The 15,670-nt window shown below is 37.0% G+C and overlaps 1 protein-coding gene across 3 annotated transcripts; it reads right to left on the bottom strand.

The window, feature by feature from the left end:
- Positions 1–6,066: 6,066 nt before the first annotated feature.
- Positions 6,067–13,730, bottom strand: LOC104595630 (bifunctional nuclease 2-like). 3 transcript variants are annotated; one of them, XR_016076306.1, is made up of 12 exons: positions 13,283–13,730; positions 12,359–12,667; positions 11,784–11,954; positions 11,588–11,637; positions 11,402–11,458; positions 11,205–11,270; positions 11,017–11,091; positions 7,232–7,350; positions 6,847–6,944; positions 6,665–6,756; positions 6,460–6,518; positions 6,067–6,353 (listed from the first exon to the last, which is right to left on the bottom strand). XR_016076306.1 is itself a non-coding variant. In XM_010256435.3 (11 exons), exons 2-10 carry the CDS (start codon positions 12,657–12,659, stop codon positions 6,463–6,465), a joined length of 987 nt encoding a protein of 328 aa, XP_010254737.1. In that variant the 5' UTR covers positions 12,660–12,667; positions 13,283–13,730; the 3' UTR covers positions 6,067–6,353; positions 6,460–6,462. The 3 variants fall into 3 exon arrangements, 2 of the variants coding, with proteins under 2 accessions (XP_010254737.1, XP_088744034.1); XM_010256435.3 differs by lacking the exon at positions 6,847–6,944; XM_088887908.1 differs by lacking the exon at positions 6,847–6,944 and having other exon boundaries at positions 12,359–12,715; positions 13,283–13,425.
- Positions 13,731–15,670: the final 1,940 nt, after the last annotated feature.

Genomic DNA, 15,670 nt, shown 5'->3' with positions numbered 1-15,670 from the left:
CATACAAGAGAAAGAGAAAGTACGTGCCATTGGGTGGTGAACAAGGGCATTTCAACTGCTAGGAAAGAGACAGTGCATTAATGTTTGTTTGAAGTACATGTCGTTGGGTGTGACAATGGCCTATTGTTTTTCCTCCTCACATTTGAGTTTTCATCAATCTAAATAATGCATTGTACCCAGAAATGAAGCTTTTGCTTCACTATTCTACTTGTTATGGACACAACACCCACAACTCCTCTCTCGCTCACTCTCGACTCCACATCTACGCCCCACAATGTCCCACAGCGTATCTTTCCCATGTATTTTTGTCCTCCATCTACCATCCAAGTTCTTTCCTTGCATTTATTTTGCAATTTTAGTGATTTGTACTAATATACTTGGAAGAAAACCAATGTTTGGAATGTTAGAAGAAATAGGTATTTTTCTAAGGTTACGTTTTTTGTTTCAAAGCTGCATTTGTTTGCGGTGTAATGTTAATCCCGCTTTCCATTTGCAACAATTCACAAATTTAAACTGATGATGTGCAACTTTATGGTGTAATTTTGCTTTTACATCACAATCAAATGCAGTCTTATATAATTTACTGAAAATTACTATTTCAAAGTATTTTATTGCATGAAAAATGGGCATGGAATGAATTGGGATCTGCTCCTCATACAGCATGCCTCACACCAACCTCATACTCACATCCCACCCTTTATTAGAAACATCGCCCCATAAATAATAAATACAAATACTAGAAATGTTCTCAATGTACGGTCAGAACTTGCTGTGAGGTGCACTCCCTGAGGAACAGATCTAGACTCACGTGGAATGACATCTTCTTACTTTCTACAACGTATTTTCTGACGATACATTGGTCCTATTGATTTGTCTACTGCAACATTCTATAAAAATATTCTGCCCGAAATTGGACCTCTATAAAATCAGTATTGCCAACATTATTATCAAGTGCACATGTTTATCATCTTTCTTTTCTATGTGTGCTTTTTTCATGTATTTAGAAAGCATTTTCACATGGTCTGACATTCACTCCTCTTAATGGATGATGTCCTTGCTCAAAAATAAAATGTTTATTTTTCAAATTAATTAAGCAAAAGACCAAGAAAATTACTATGAATTGTTTTTCCTATTGATCAATGAAAAGGCCAAATTTGGCCGCCAACTAGAATTAGCCACATGGGCACCAAGATTGAATAATAAAGGCACCCTCATGTGAGACTGGATCGACTCCTCACATAGGGCGCCTCACACGCACATCCTATTATGCATTGAGAACATCTCCCATAGTTTTAAATTATTATTCACGGGAGATGTTCCCAATACACGTTGAATGTGCATGTGAGGCGTCCAAGTGTGAGGAGCATATCCCATTCCCCCTCATGCATGGATTACTTGGATTGGTTCGGAAGTCTGTCTCCTAACAAGATTGAGCACGACACATCCTCTATACCCCCCAAAAAGGTACATAAAATATATAGCCTTATCTTGCTTTATTGCTCTTCTTATAGATCAATTTCCTTTGGTCGGTCCAACAATTTATTGTCTATCTATTGACTTAAACATCTAAGAGCTCACCTTGGGGATATACTTAGGACTCTGCTTTCTTACAGGTCTTTAGAAAAGCAGTTTGGTTCATCTGCTCATCTCGATTCTCCCCCTTTTTTCTCTTCTTTAGCTGTTGCCCAGATTCATACTACAATAATTAATACTATTTTCAAAGAAATCATTTGCTTGCCTTCAATTTTTTGTGCAGCCAAACGCAACCTAAATGAATTTCGACAAAGCTTTAACACCTTGAATTGCATGCCATTAAGGTTAAGAGATGAATTTGTTTATGTTTATATGTTTGTGTAAACTTGTTTATGTTGGTTTGGGTGCTTTTGGAATCTCTTTCATGCATAAAATTCTCAATATGAATTTGATTTTCTGTTTATTTTAAGCTTACTTTAATTGTTTAAATCAAATTTCTATATTTTCGAGAACCCATACAATAATTGTTTATTAATATTTTAAGTATCTTTTATGACTGAAACAAGCCTATAACTTGAGAAGAGTTGTATTAAGATGTACGCAGGTTTCTCATTGTATTTATAGTGGGGTTGATCCCACTCTAACTCTCAAATTGTGTTGTTTCTTAATTCAAGATAGAGACCTGGCTCATATTAATAATAAATCAAATCTAATTTTATTTTCAATGGTATGGAGTCCCATTGTTTTAGATAAAATGGGTCTCTTAATTAAAAAACAAATTCAATAGCCTAAATCAAATAAAAATTCTCAGCCTAAACGATACAAGTTACTTCTTGGATGGTGGGTAAATGACTTTCCAAATACCGTGTATGGGATCATTCACTAGTGGAAAATGAAACGGGAACTTTCCTTCCCCATTCTCCTTGATTGGTAATCTTTTCTTATATGCTTTGATCCTTTACACAATGGGTAAGGGTGTTACTAAAAAACCGAAACACCAAAAAAATGATGAAATCAAACTAAAAAACCAGTTAACTGATTGGTTCAGATTTGATTCAGTATCTTTGAAAAACTAAAGGACCGATTTAGTTTTGGGTTATCTAAAAAAAATTCCCAATTGACTGAACCAAATGATATATATATACATATATATATATATATATGCATTATACATATATTTATATATTTATTTATAAATATATAAAAAACCAAAGAATTGAATCGATCACAAAATCGAAATGGTAGATTTTATACACCTTATAGTTCCTATGGTACGACCACACCAATTTTTGAGGAGCCTAACCATTATTGAAAGGGATTCAATGGCCTATTTGGAGTATGTATACGGGAGCCGGAGCCCTTTCACTCAGATGTCGAAGGGATTTCTACATCCAAATTAAGAAAGGTTTGGTGATTTCAATGGAACCCTTCAATTTGATGATGCTTAATAGGGATGCAACTCGGGTGGATTCGGGTTGGGTTTTTGTCAAAATTTGAATGGACCTGGTCCTAAGGCCCAAGCCAAAGGTTTTAAACATGCCAACCCGAGTTGCACCCCTAAGCCCCTAACCTTTGGGTTAAGGCAGGGAACTACCTTGATAAGCCCATTTATTTTCTTTAATAAAGCAGTACAAGAGGAAAATTGTGTCTATCTTTGTAGCCGAAGCATGGGTGGCAGGAGAGATCCCTGATTCCTTTTTAAGCGTCAACAGTCAACAACATCATCCCATTGAAGTCTGTAGAGCCCGGGAAGTTGGAGTATTCAAAATGTTATTGGCGAGCTAGCTGAAGGGCATTAAAATTTGAAATTCTGTCTGAAGAAGCCAATCAAGGAGCAGACCAGTTTGGCAGTCCATCCAAAAAAGAAAATCATATTGATATTATAATAGCAACTTGGTACCAGAACAAGAACAGGACGACGAACATGCCAAACAATGGACAAAAAAGATACTATACTTGAAGGGTACACATCACCAACACCTCCACTGATACCCCTCTTTCTCTCTCTCTCTCCTTGTGGGTGGGTGGGTAGAGGGAGCATCTCACCATATTATTTCCATATTATTTTGGTTTTATTTATTTTATTTTATCTTGTATCAAGTATTCCCCACTTTCTTACATTGGATTTGCTAGTTTGATCAGGAAAAAGAAGGGTTGCCTATTAGTGGATGCCCTATCCAGTGGATGGTTCTAATCAACCATAGGATTCCTCAACATGATAGAAATAGATAAATTTGAGATAGATGGTTTTAACCCTCAAGTCATCCATATCCATCCAAAAAGAAAAGAAAAAACCCTCAAGTTATTAACGCTTTATCTTGACCATTAGAGCAAAGTTTAGCCTGTATTAACTGATACGTATCATATTGGAGCCTTCCCGATACGTCCCTACAGGGGGGTGTTTCAGGTCGGCAAGTGGTTCAGGGGTAGACCGACTCCTCTAAATCAGATTCGAAAAAAAAAAAAAAGAAACAGTACCAATACAGGCCGCCGATACGCCCTACCTGCATATCACCATGTATCAATATTTTGAACCTTGCATTAGAGTTGTGAACCATTCCAAATTTCCAATCCAGTCAACCAAAGACCATGTCCTCTGTAAGATTGAACTCTCTTGTCATTTCTAACTCCTCAACTGAACTGTTGTCCTTTTAATCTTCTCTTAGCTCTTTTACCTTGCATTAGGTCACTTATTACTAGTTTAGTGGTTGGATTTTTTTTCGTTATTTATCTACACTTGAAATAGGTTTCCTCCTTATGCTAATTAGGGTCCTTTATCATGGAACCATGTGGAGGAATTATCTGCGCTACTTGGAGAATCCACTAGATATGGATTCCCTCAATTGGCATGCCATCATTCCCAAAATCAAAGCCAGCCCTATACGGCTATACCATAGAGCTTATCTCATCTCGACTCATCATGGTCCATAACAGAACCTAAGGCTCAGCAAAGACCTATAGCAGGTAAGCCTACAATTTTGACTGCTTTGGCCCATATCAGCCCGTTAAGGCCCGGCTAAAATTCTGAAAAGTGTCCAGTTCTTTATTGGGAGACTAAATACAAAATCCAGTTCAGATCTGCTACCAGCAAACGCTCTCAATACTGTCCCAACAAGCCAATAGCCTGTTGGGACAGTGTTGGGCAATGTGGACTGACAATATCATGAGAATTGAGTTGCCTCGTGCCAGTTGGAAATCGTGCCTCCAGTGTCCAATATCTTTTGGCTTTTGCCAATCCGAATTCAGAGGTCTCATTGACACAAATGCCAACTCCCTTGCTGGTACTGCATATCAGAATTCAGATCTGATCCTAACCCTCTTCTTTTCTCTCTTTTTGTCAGTAATCGCATTGTCTCTCGTGTTGACTCCACACCCCTCCTTTCTTTCTGTCTTGTATAGGGCAAGAGATCCAATCTCTCGATTCCCCCATGTAAAGCTGTAGAATGTTGGCGTATTCGATGTGTTTGATCATCTCAACAGTCAACACTACATAAGCCCATCAACCCCCGCCGAATGCCGACAGCAAATACGTCAATACACCGTTCCGCGCAAAGAGGAGAGAACAATGCTTCATTCACATAGTTTTAGACTGTTATTAGGCTTTTAGCACGGGGCTAAAACCCTGAATCAAGCATTATTATGGGATCTCCCGCGAACACTGGCAATGTGAACTGGGCTATGTAGCACCAATAGGCCCCACAAGGCCACAACAAATGTTGCCCGCTTCGTCTATTTGGGAAAGCTTCGCTATTTGAAATGTGCCTACTATTTTGTACGAGCTGAGCCCCCGTACAAAATCCTCAAAAGCAGTATACGGTGAAAATCCAAAAAGCTATTGCTTCGTCAGGGAAAGTCTGGGCACCGCCCTTGCAACCTCACATTAGAAATATCTTCCCATAAGATATTTTCAATACAAGATTGTAAAGCAATGTTTTAAAAATCAACCCAGATGCCTTAAGTATATATATATATTAATATTGTGTGTATAAATATATATTTTATCAATAAATAATGTATCAATATGTTTTAGATATGTTATTTATATTTTTTAATTTATAAATAAAAAAATTAAAAACTTTGAAGCCAAAAGAAAGTTTTTTTTTACAAAAATAACAGGGTAAGGTGCTATCGACACCTTAGAACGGATAGATCTCAAAAAAGTGCCCAAAAAAAAAATCACTCTAATTGGACATTGGAGTGCAAAATTATAACCTCCAAAAGTTTACATTGAATGTGCAACCCATGACCCGGTAACCGGATCAAATAGATCAATGATTGAATCAATCAAGTCAAACAGTTCTTGACCAAATCAACGATTTTTTACCATATGACGAGTCTTGACTTAATCAGACCTAAAATCTCGACCAGGTGACGGTTCAGCTGGCCGGGTCAACAACACATTGAAAACACTGCTTTAAAGGCTGGTCGGACGGGCTTTGCCCTGACTGAAGCCGAACTCTATGGCCCAAGGCTTTCAATTAACACAACTCTATGCCTCTAATAATTCCCTTTTACAGTGAAACGCTTGAAATATTAGAGGCAGGGATTACAAGCAAGACAAGAAAAGAGGGCAGAATGCATGCGCATGCCATATGCTCCAAAAAAATTAGCAGTATTGCTTTCATCCATCTACATATTTATTCACAACCTTACTACATACACGGCCTACGACAGATCTGATCGACCGATCGTAGAGAATGATATGATACTGAATATAGAAAACACACGGTTGTCCACGTGCGGACCTCTACTAGGGAACATCTATCCACCTATACAAATATTCACATACTGAGGAGGTACCCAGATGTAGAGAAATATATACCGACTGACTTTCTTCCTGGAACATCAACTTCTATATACAAATTTTCTGCGCAAGACCACTGAAAGAAACAAAAAGTAACTTCTTGTGAGTACACAATTTATTCATGCCAGATCGTAAGCGGAGAAGCAGAAAAAACTCGCCACAGCCTGCAGATCAATAAGTACCTGTTATGTCCAGTTCCTTTTCTGGGAACGGAGTTGGGTGAGTTTATCCCTCCACCGAGCTGTTGTAAACAGGAAAATCTCACAAGCTCAAAAATTGAAATTCAACAGAAACACAGATAAAAAAATCAACAATTAAAAAAAAAAAAAACTAGAGGAGATTCTATACTGAAACCAGAATATGCCACAAATCAATAATCAAGGATACCTGCATCCCTGTATCTTTCTTCAACAGCAGCAATTAGCATGTTACGAACAAGATCAAATTCTTTGGCTTCAATACATGGCTGATCATCTGGTCTGCAAACATTGCTACTTCTGTCAGTATCTCAGTTATTTCATGACATGATAAGTGAGAAAGAAACTACTACGTGCGATAGCATTTTGCACCCAATCACTTTCCGATCCAAGTTTAAAGGGCCAGAGTACGCTCATGAATCTCAAGTTGACACTCTTCCAAATTTAAGTGCCTCAAGATCAGTGAATAGCTAAAAAAGATAGACAAATTCATCCATTAGATTCAAATAGTTGACATCTGGTCTACCCACTTCTCAACCAAGTCAACCATTTTCATGAACAGTTCAGGTGGTTAACTGTTCTGGCGACCAGTTGATGGCATGGTCCAAATGACATGCACTGGTCATGTACACTTTTTAGTTGAAGAGCTTCTTCATAAATATACTAGGCATATATTCATACATAAACTACACATTCATATACATATAAATATGTAGAAAAACAATGTTCTGGGTTCTACTGTTAGTTCTGATGGTACCTGTCCAGATTCGTAAACAAAAGGCCATCTGAAAGAGGAGGTTGAGACACCATCTTTGCAGGTTCAACAACTCTCATTCCGTCATTGTATGCCAAATATTTGTTAACTTGAATTGGTACCTGCATGAGATTGGAAAAATCAGCCTCAACGACCTCTCTACATTCAAACTCTAGTACCTTAAGAAAAACAGAAAGAACAAAGAGAAACTGCACTACTGTCAGAGGGGACAGTAGTGGAGGAGCATAACAATGATATAGAGAGAGATTCATCTACTTGCTCAAGTATATTATTTCAGGTGGACATAATATGAACCACATATAGTTATACTCTAATAACAGGATATTGAAATGAAGAACAGAAGAACTAATCAAAACAAGATATAGAATAATAGAATCACCAAGAACAAGGATATACACCAAGAGATCTAAAAAGAATAATAATACCTTATTTATTTATACATTTATTATTCAAAACTTGATCTACTCTCTCATAGGCCAATTTAAGATCCCCCTTATAGCTTATTTTAGCTACCTAATAAAACCCCATCAAATTCCATAGCATTAAATAAATATCTTCAGAGACTTGTATTTCCTGAATGAAGCAGCGTCAAATAAGAGCAAACCTTCTTAGTTATATGTCGAAAATGGTATTAGTGGAAGTAGTCATGGGTACCATACAGCAGATATGTATTTAACTGACAACTCATTGACCAAAAATGGGTAAAACTGAGGGCATGTAAGAGTCATATGAATGAGCTAGAAATCCATGGTGGAATGGCCTTTATATAATCCCACCTTACAAGTTACAACAGTCAACCCTACTAGCATACGACCTAGTGATGTCATGAACTTTGTCCATTGTATTTTGTTCAGTGCAGTAAAAGTGAAATGTGATGCATTCATAAGGTGAGGCACATGCAAGAACAAAGTGAACTGCTTTTGACCAAAAAAAAAATCTTAATACCTAAATTCTGAAAGAAATAGTATATATCAAAAAGTTTTTTGGCTCAATTGTAGAGTATCATGTAATTAACCGAAATGCTATAGCATTGTATTTTCAAGTCCTACATAGGCCAAACTATTTAAAGAGTAAGTATTGTATCTGCAACCTATAATATAGTAATTATCCATTCAAGATTAAATTCAAGGTTAATTTATCAAAATATAACTAGTCAGATCATGCGCACCCAACAAATTGAACCTTGTCTGTAAGCCTTCATGCTCCTTTTGAAATACTGAATTTATTGTGGATGTAACATTATTTAAACACTGGTGCTTTTTCAACTAAATCATCCTAGGTCTGACAAATTCACTAGAATATTGGGTTAATATAAGGCTGATCAAATTAATTGTCAATTTCCCTTGATAAGCTCAAATAAATGTGGAAATCCATACTTCAATGAGTTCAATCATCATCATCATCATTCAAGCTTTGTCCCAATTACATGGAGTTGGCTACGTGAATTTTGTTCCGCCATTCTGTTCAGTAACTTAAGTGACGGTTGGAGTCTCCAGAGCCAATTATATAACAAAATTCCAAAGGATACATCTAGCACGGTAAATTAAATGATTCTAACACTCTGTTGAGTAAATCATCCTAGATCCAATAAATTCTGCAAAAATATTGGTCTCATAAAAAGCTAGGTCAAATTAAAGGTCACCTCTTCATGATAGTTCCACCTCTCAGGAAAGGTAATATAGAAACCAATAGTGCGCTGTTAATTTGTCATACTCATGCCCCCAGAGAATGACAGCATTAAAAGAAATAAGACAAAAACAAAAAAAAGGCTCTCTAACTTTTCTTTGAGTTAGAAATGCCTTAGCTGACATTCTAATTTCCAGTTTCTCACAACCAGCAAAATGATCCATCTTACCAATCCATGGAATAATAGATATAGAATTTATTTCCCTTCCCTTCAAAAGCATTTACTTTTCCCACTTGTTCTCTTCATTCATTCTGATACGGACCAGAAAACAATCCACCATCTAATATTTGTCATCAAAATCATTCTTCCTATATAGCTTGCTGAGTCCCAAGTTAACTCCACTCCCAAGTATGGGAAGTCAAGTCATTCTGATGATTCAAAATATTCATTATTTAGTCCGATTGAGATTGACTCAAGTGACTCCAACCCTCCCCAAGTCAATTGATTGACTCTGAGTCAAATTCCTTCAACAACCTCCTGTATATATGATTTCAAAACACAAAAACTGCATTGAGTGCTTTAGAAGTTTCTAATGTTTCTTTTCTATGAAAAAATCAAGTAATTAATAATGATTTAAATTTTGTGCATCTATTCTTGGTGTATTATTGGCAGCAGATTCATAATAACCTACTTTTGGATTTACAATCCATCATTATGCAAGCATAAAGATATAAAAATGAAAACAATGTCATCCAACCATAAACTCTAAAAGCTTTTAAGCTCTAAAATTGTGACATGGCCAAGGATCCTTTATTTGAGACCACAACTTCCACATTGACCCCACCCTTGGGCATAGCTTTCAAGGTGGCAAGGCAAGGCTAGGCAACAGGGGGCACCTTGTTGCCTAGTCGCCTAGGCAATGAATTATTTTTAAGTAAAAAACATTTACCGTAAGGTAGTTCCCTAAGTTCCAATAACCATATTTCCTAAATAATTATCCATAATTTTCATAAGAAAGGTATAAACTTCATGTAAGTATAGAAAATCAACATATTCCAACATATTTTATAACACACCGTACAAAACTACTTGGCGATTAGGCAAGGCGAACCTCCAAAGGGCATCTTGTTGCCTTGACAACTATGCCCTTGGGCATCTTAAGTCAAGCTGGCTGACTCAGCCAATTAGTAAACCATGCTTCTAACTCCTCATTCTCCTTTATTATCTTTGCCCGAATTCTATATTTGTTTGTTCCTTTTCAAATTTCAGTTGGTTATTACTCACTTGACACTCAATACAAGTCTCAGAACAATCTCTTTAGTTACATGTTGATTTGAACAAATTTGATTTTTGAAGAAGGGAAAGAACCCAAAGAAAAAGAAACCAGCTTTCTCCTGATTACTCATCCAATGGCAATGTTGTAACTTTTGGGTGTTCTAGATTTTAGTACTTTATAGTCTTTTAAAATTTATTTTCTAGTTTGTTAGTGTCTTAGGAGTATGGTCAATCATCTTAAAGGGTCAAATTAGTTTATAAAGTCTGACTAGAGAGTTTTTGAAATTTTGAAAAGTTGAAGACACAATCACACCATTTTTCCTTTCGTCTTATTTTCTTGGGCCAAATCTTGTCAGTTTTGCATGATTTAGGTGTCCTTAGATAGGTAATTGGGTCATCTATCCAATGAGACCAATCACCAATATCTTCTACATTTGACATGTTTTGAGGGGGTTGTGGTCATTTTCGTGATAAGGTGTCAGTCAATAATGAGATTTGGGTCTTTTGAGGAGGTTGTGGTCATTTGACATGGAGCATTTCATCTCTCCCCTACTTAAGTTGCTGAATCTGTATAAAACTCTTGAATGTTTAGAATTGGGTAATTTGGTATGAAGTTCTACTGTATGTAATGTTCTGTGAAAGCATATAAAAATAAGTGATCCTTTCCTTTCAAAACTTACATGCCAGTTGGCCAAAAAAACGTACTAGAAGCCCAATTACATACAGGTAAGGCTTCCATAAGCTAGCGTTTACATAATACAGCAATATCTCTAAATACCTCTTGTAAGAAGATGTATCAAACAAACCATTTGCTGATTTGCATGGGGAAAGATAATATGCATATATCAAGATGTCAAAAAAATACCTTACATCGTACTGCAATGTTAATGGCATCTGAAGGCCTGAGATCAAAACTAACTCTTTGTGTTTCATCGTCTATCTGCAGATGCATCCAAAGTATCATCAGTAAAACTGACTACTGTATTTTAAATGTCCATCTATACCTATATAACATATACAAAGCAGGGAGATGATGTAGCATGTAGGAATAACCTTCGTAATGTATAACTGAGCAAAATATGCCTCATTTACTCTTTTGGTTACTCGGACAAGTTTTACCTGCATATAGAATAACATAACACAAAGGAAATGTTAAATAACGTACCTATAAAAAATAAATAAGAGGATATACAGATATCCCAGCTTTGTCAAAGTGGGAAAATGAGTGGGAGAATGCATCATGATAATACCTCATATCCCATTGTCTCAGTCATCTCCTTCATTACTTGATATAGAGTAGGCCTAGCCTGATGCAGAGTTACCAAGCTCAAATTTCTTTTAACAAAGGCATAGGAAGGAAGATCCTAAATCCTAATACTGATAGATTAATAACCAAGGAGAAAAAGAAAAGACTAACTAGAAAATTAATAACATACCATTGGAACATTACGAACTGCAGCCATGAGCAAGATGCTTGGCATCTCCACTGCAGACAAACAGAAACAATCAATGATGAGAAAACTGAAAAGTATGAAATGTTAAGAAAACAGAGTTTGACTATAAGTTGTATATTTTTCAGTCGATAATATATAATGTAGATTCTTTCAAGATGTTTTGAACATATGTACGTACAGACAATTATGGGAAGAAGAAGACCACTTCCATCCTCCATCTTCAGTACAATAGCAGGATGTGGAGCATAATCAGGTAGATGTCCACCTTGAGGGTTGTTGTGAACACATCTTAAATGTCTACCATCTCTCATTTTTATCATGAAACCATCTGAGCTACTTTTTACCTCAACTACATAAAGATAAGAGGAGAAACTGATCAGTTTAAGGCGGGCCAAGTTTCGGAAATTTAAGAAAATACCAAAGGCCATCGTTGCAAATTATGCAGACCAGTAGCAACTTAGAAGTTTGATGTAGGCAATCAAACAAAACTATTGGTATTTGAACTTGAAAGGTAGAAAAGCCATAATGCAAAATAGCATGATATTTGGATCAATTCTTCAATGTTATTCAATAACAATAAACTACATGAAAAAGGGATGAAAGCAACGAATGATAAGTAGCAAGAAATTCAAATAAATAGCTACATGCTAGACCAGAGGCATGCACAAAGTCTTTCATGAGGAAAAGAGATTACAGTGATTTAAAGGGATTATGTAATAAGGAAGATATAGGTTGATTTTTTTTTAAGCATACCGGCTTCAACTACACTGGAATTCACATAATCTTCATCATTCTCATTGAAGTTCTCTGCCATGCTACCATTATCATTTGATGATGAACGGAAGCTACAGTGTATTGTCCTGGATTTTTGCAACAGGGCTGGATGAGAGAGAGCTTCCACATTAATCCTACTTCGGCATCTCCTTTTAGATCCCCATAACTTGCTTCTGAGAATCTTAGCTGTCATAAGAGGCCCATTTCCTGGAAGAGTATATACTCCAGCCTGCTTTGTACGGACTGTGGGGCAAATAACAGATCCTTGAAGAGTTCCCATCACACCTCCTTCAAGATATCAATAATAGAAATCTGTAAGTCTTCCACGAGAGGGCGCTGACCAATAAATTCATTCAGAAAACGATATTATCGGTTGAAAACACACACTCGATTACAATAACGAGATTAAAAAAAAAAAAAAAAGAAAAAACAGGAAATCTTATACGAGAGTGAACAATTGATCCATGATAGTAGCAAGGTCTATAACTTTCTCAACAAAACACAGTTCAACTGTTATAGTAATACCGTATTACCGTATGGAGGCTACCGACTGTTTGACTATTGGTAAACAACGACAGATATTTCAAAAAACCACATTGCCCAGTACGGCATCTTAAAGAATTTTTGAAATTATCGACAGAAGACTGACATTTGAATTGAAGAAACAAGAAACGTTACAAGTAATAGATGTCCACAACACTTTTAACATCAAAGAATGTAAAGAAAACAGGGAAAGAAGATTATTTAAGCAGAATTCTGAACCAATTACCGCTGAAATTTATAACGGATTCCAGAAAAAAAAAGGCGCAAAAAAAGAGTAAAAAACGTAACTTTCTGCTTAGTTCATAACTGTTTCGAGAGGAATCATTATAGAAGAGCAACAAACACATGAAATCCCACTACCTGATAACTTCTCTAATCTCTCAATCTACCGAAATTTAGAATCTGGAGCTGTTTCTCAGCGACCGCAAATAAAAACAGGAGGCTGAACCGCAGATTCTCGGGAAAGCAGGAATTCCTGCAACTCAAGTTCGATTTCGAGCAAAATTAAACCCTGACCGAGATCGCCATGTGATCGATCGATCAAATAATATGTTTTTCTTTTTTTCCTTTTTCTTCTTCTTTTTTTTTTTTTTTTGTTATTTCGCCTTAAATCAAGCAGATCTTTGTGTAGGCAAGCCAACCGACGCTAGCCAAACCCTAGTATGATGCCGATCTCTTTGCAAGAAGATGATGGAATCGCTAGCTAACACGAAACTTCGAGTGGAAGAAGGCATAGAGCTCCCTCGCTTTAAATCAATCGAGAAAAGAGGATCAAATGAAGAATTTTAGAAGTGGATGAGGATAAGTCATTAGGAAGCTAACGAATGTAAACTTTTTTCAACCAAGTGCCCAAGTGGCAATTACAATTGTGTCCTTTCGTAATATGGATGAATGATGGATGACGTGTCACATGTCCAAAGTCCTACAGTGAGAGTTGGGTACAGGTCAGCTTCTCAAGAGAACGTTAACGAAGTCGTGTCTGATCGTTGAACGCTCATCCAGCAAAAATGTGTGTTCCCAGGAAACCTAATGAACTTAGACCGTTGATCATTTAAACTAGATGGACGGCATGGTCTATTGGAAGCAGCCAAGTCTTGACTCTTGAGCGGTGGAGGGCCATATGGTTGCCAATCCAGGCCATCCATTCCGATGTATTATTTTAGTTACAAGTCTCTAGTTTCAGGTTTAATTCCCAGGTCTTCACTGAAAGAAAAGATATTCTACATCCATCAACTCCCTCAATCAAAAAAATAAAAGGACAATTTCGTTTATATAGTGGGCCACCTAATGTCTGCTCCTGTAGATGAAAGAGCGGCACCCAGTTTCAATCTAATGGCAATCCTAGACGATCCTGTCACCGACTTAAAAGAAGAGATAATGGGATAACATCGTCTGATTTGTCGTATGTGATGGACCTAGTCATTCATTACACATTCCAATTTCGTCGTATAGAGATAGGTTGAAGGGCATTTCTGACATTTTACGAAATAAAAAATGACTGTTTCTTACCGTCTTAACCCCTGCCCCCGATCCTGCCATATCCATAGGGCACGAAATCCTCGCCGGCGGTTAGAAAAAACCGAAATATCAAATGCTCCTGCCTACTGCCACGTGTAATCCAAAGAAAGGATAAGCTAATTTTCCACCTTGTCTTTCATTCAAAAATAATATCTTTCCCGCTGCATTCATTTCTCATTTCATAAGTCCAAAATGGCAGCTTATCCTTTCCTTCCGACTTATTCCGTCGGAGATCAAATCAGCCCCCCACAAGATTGCCCCCACAACTTCTCATAACATATACCTGTTGTATATTGAGAGTATCTCCCGATGATGATATCAGAAATGATGATATCATCATCAAGAGATATTCCTAATACACAACGGAAATGTATTGTAAGACGTTGTAGGAAGCAATCTTGTGGGAGGCTGATTTAAACTCAATTCGTGGTGCCTAACTATAATAATTGGAAGCTTGTGCTATGACACTAAGAACATAAATATTCAATACTCAATTAAGTGCCTGTTCGACAAGTCTTTTCCAAAAGATATTTTACAAGATTTGATAATTAAAAAATAGGATGAGTTTTTGCAAATAGATCTTGAAAGACCAAAGACTGTTTAGTTGAAATATTTTTCATAAACCTTAGGAAAGACAATAAAAGTTAGAAGATCGTTTGGTAATGTGATGAAAATATGTGTTATGTATATACGAATGCATTGTGTGTGGGCTAACAAAACATGGGACCCACATACATTTTCTAAGATGGGCCCCACATACCATTGGTGGACATGTATGTGGGGCCCATGTACATTTCACAATGTGGGCCTAACATACCATTGGTGGACATGCACGTAGGGTCCATGTGGGGCCCATATACCCACATACATTTTTCAAAATGGGCCCCACATACCATTAGTGGACATGTATATGGGGTCCATGTGTGGACATGTATATGGAGCATGTACATCTTACAAGGTGGGCCCAACATACCGTTGGTGGACTATCCATGTAAGGTCTATGTGTGGACATGTATGCAGGGTCCCCATGTGTGGACATGCATGTAGGATCCACATACATTTTACAAGGTGGGCCCCATATGCCATTGGTGAACATGCATGTGGGTCCATGCGTGGACATATATGTGGGTCCACATACATTTTTCAAGGTAGACCCCACATACCATTGGTAATACATTTAAATAGTTTTTTGTTGAAAAATAATCCACTTTCTCCCAAACATGTGCATCG

Source organism: Nelumbo nucifera, chromosome 5 (genome assembly GCF_055504915.1).
Source record: "Nelumbo nucifera cultivar China Antique chromosome 5, China Antique-T2T, whole genome shotgun sequence".
In the NCBI taxonomy this organism is placed as follows: Eukaryota; Viridiplantae; Streptophyta; class Magnoliopsida; order Proteales; family Nelumbonaceae; genus Nelumbo; species Nelumbo nucifera.
The sequence above is the reverse complement of the archived record's forward strand: the minus strand, read 5'-3'. Positions and strand labels throughout refer to the sequence as shown.

Bases quoted from the DNA above. Each gene is read 5' to 3' on its own strand.
- LOC104595630 (XM_010256435.3), bottom strand. From the start codon at position 12,659: ATGGGAACTCTTCAAGGATCTGTTATTTGCCCCACAGTCCGTACAAAG. The intron at 11,638-11,783 runs GTACGTACATAT...GTTTGTCTGCAG, and splicing joins TCTTCTTCCCATAATTGTCT to TGGAGATGCCAAGCATCTTG. The intron at 6,757-7,231 runs GTACCATCAGAA...CAATGTTTGCAG, and splicing joins TTGTTTACGAATCTGGACAG to ACCAGATGATCAGCCATGTA.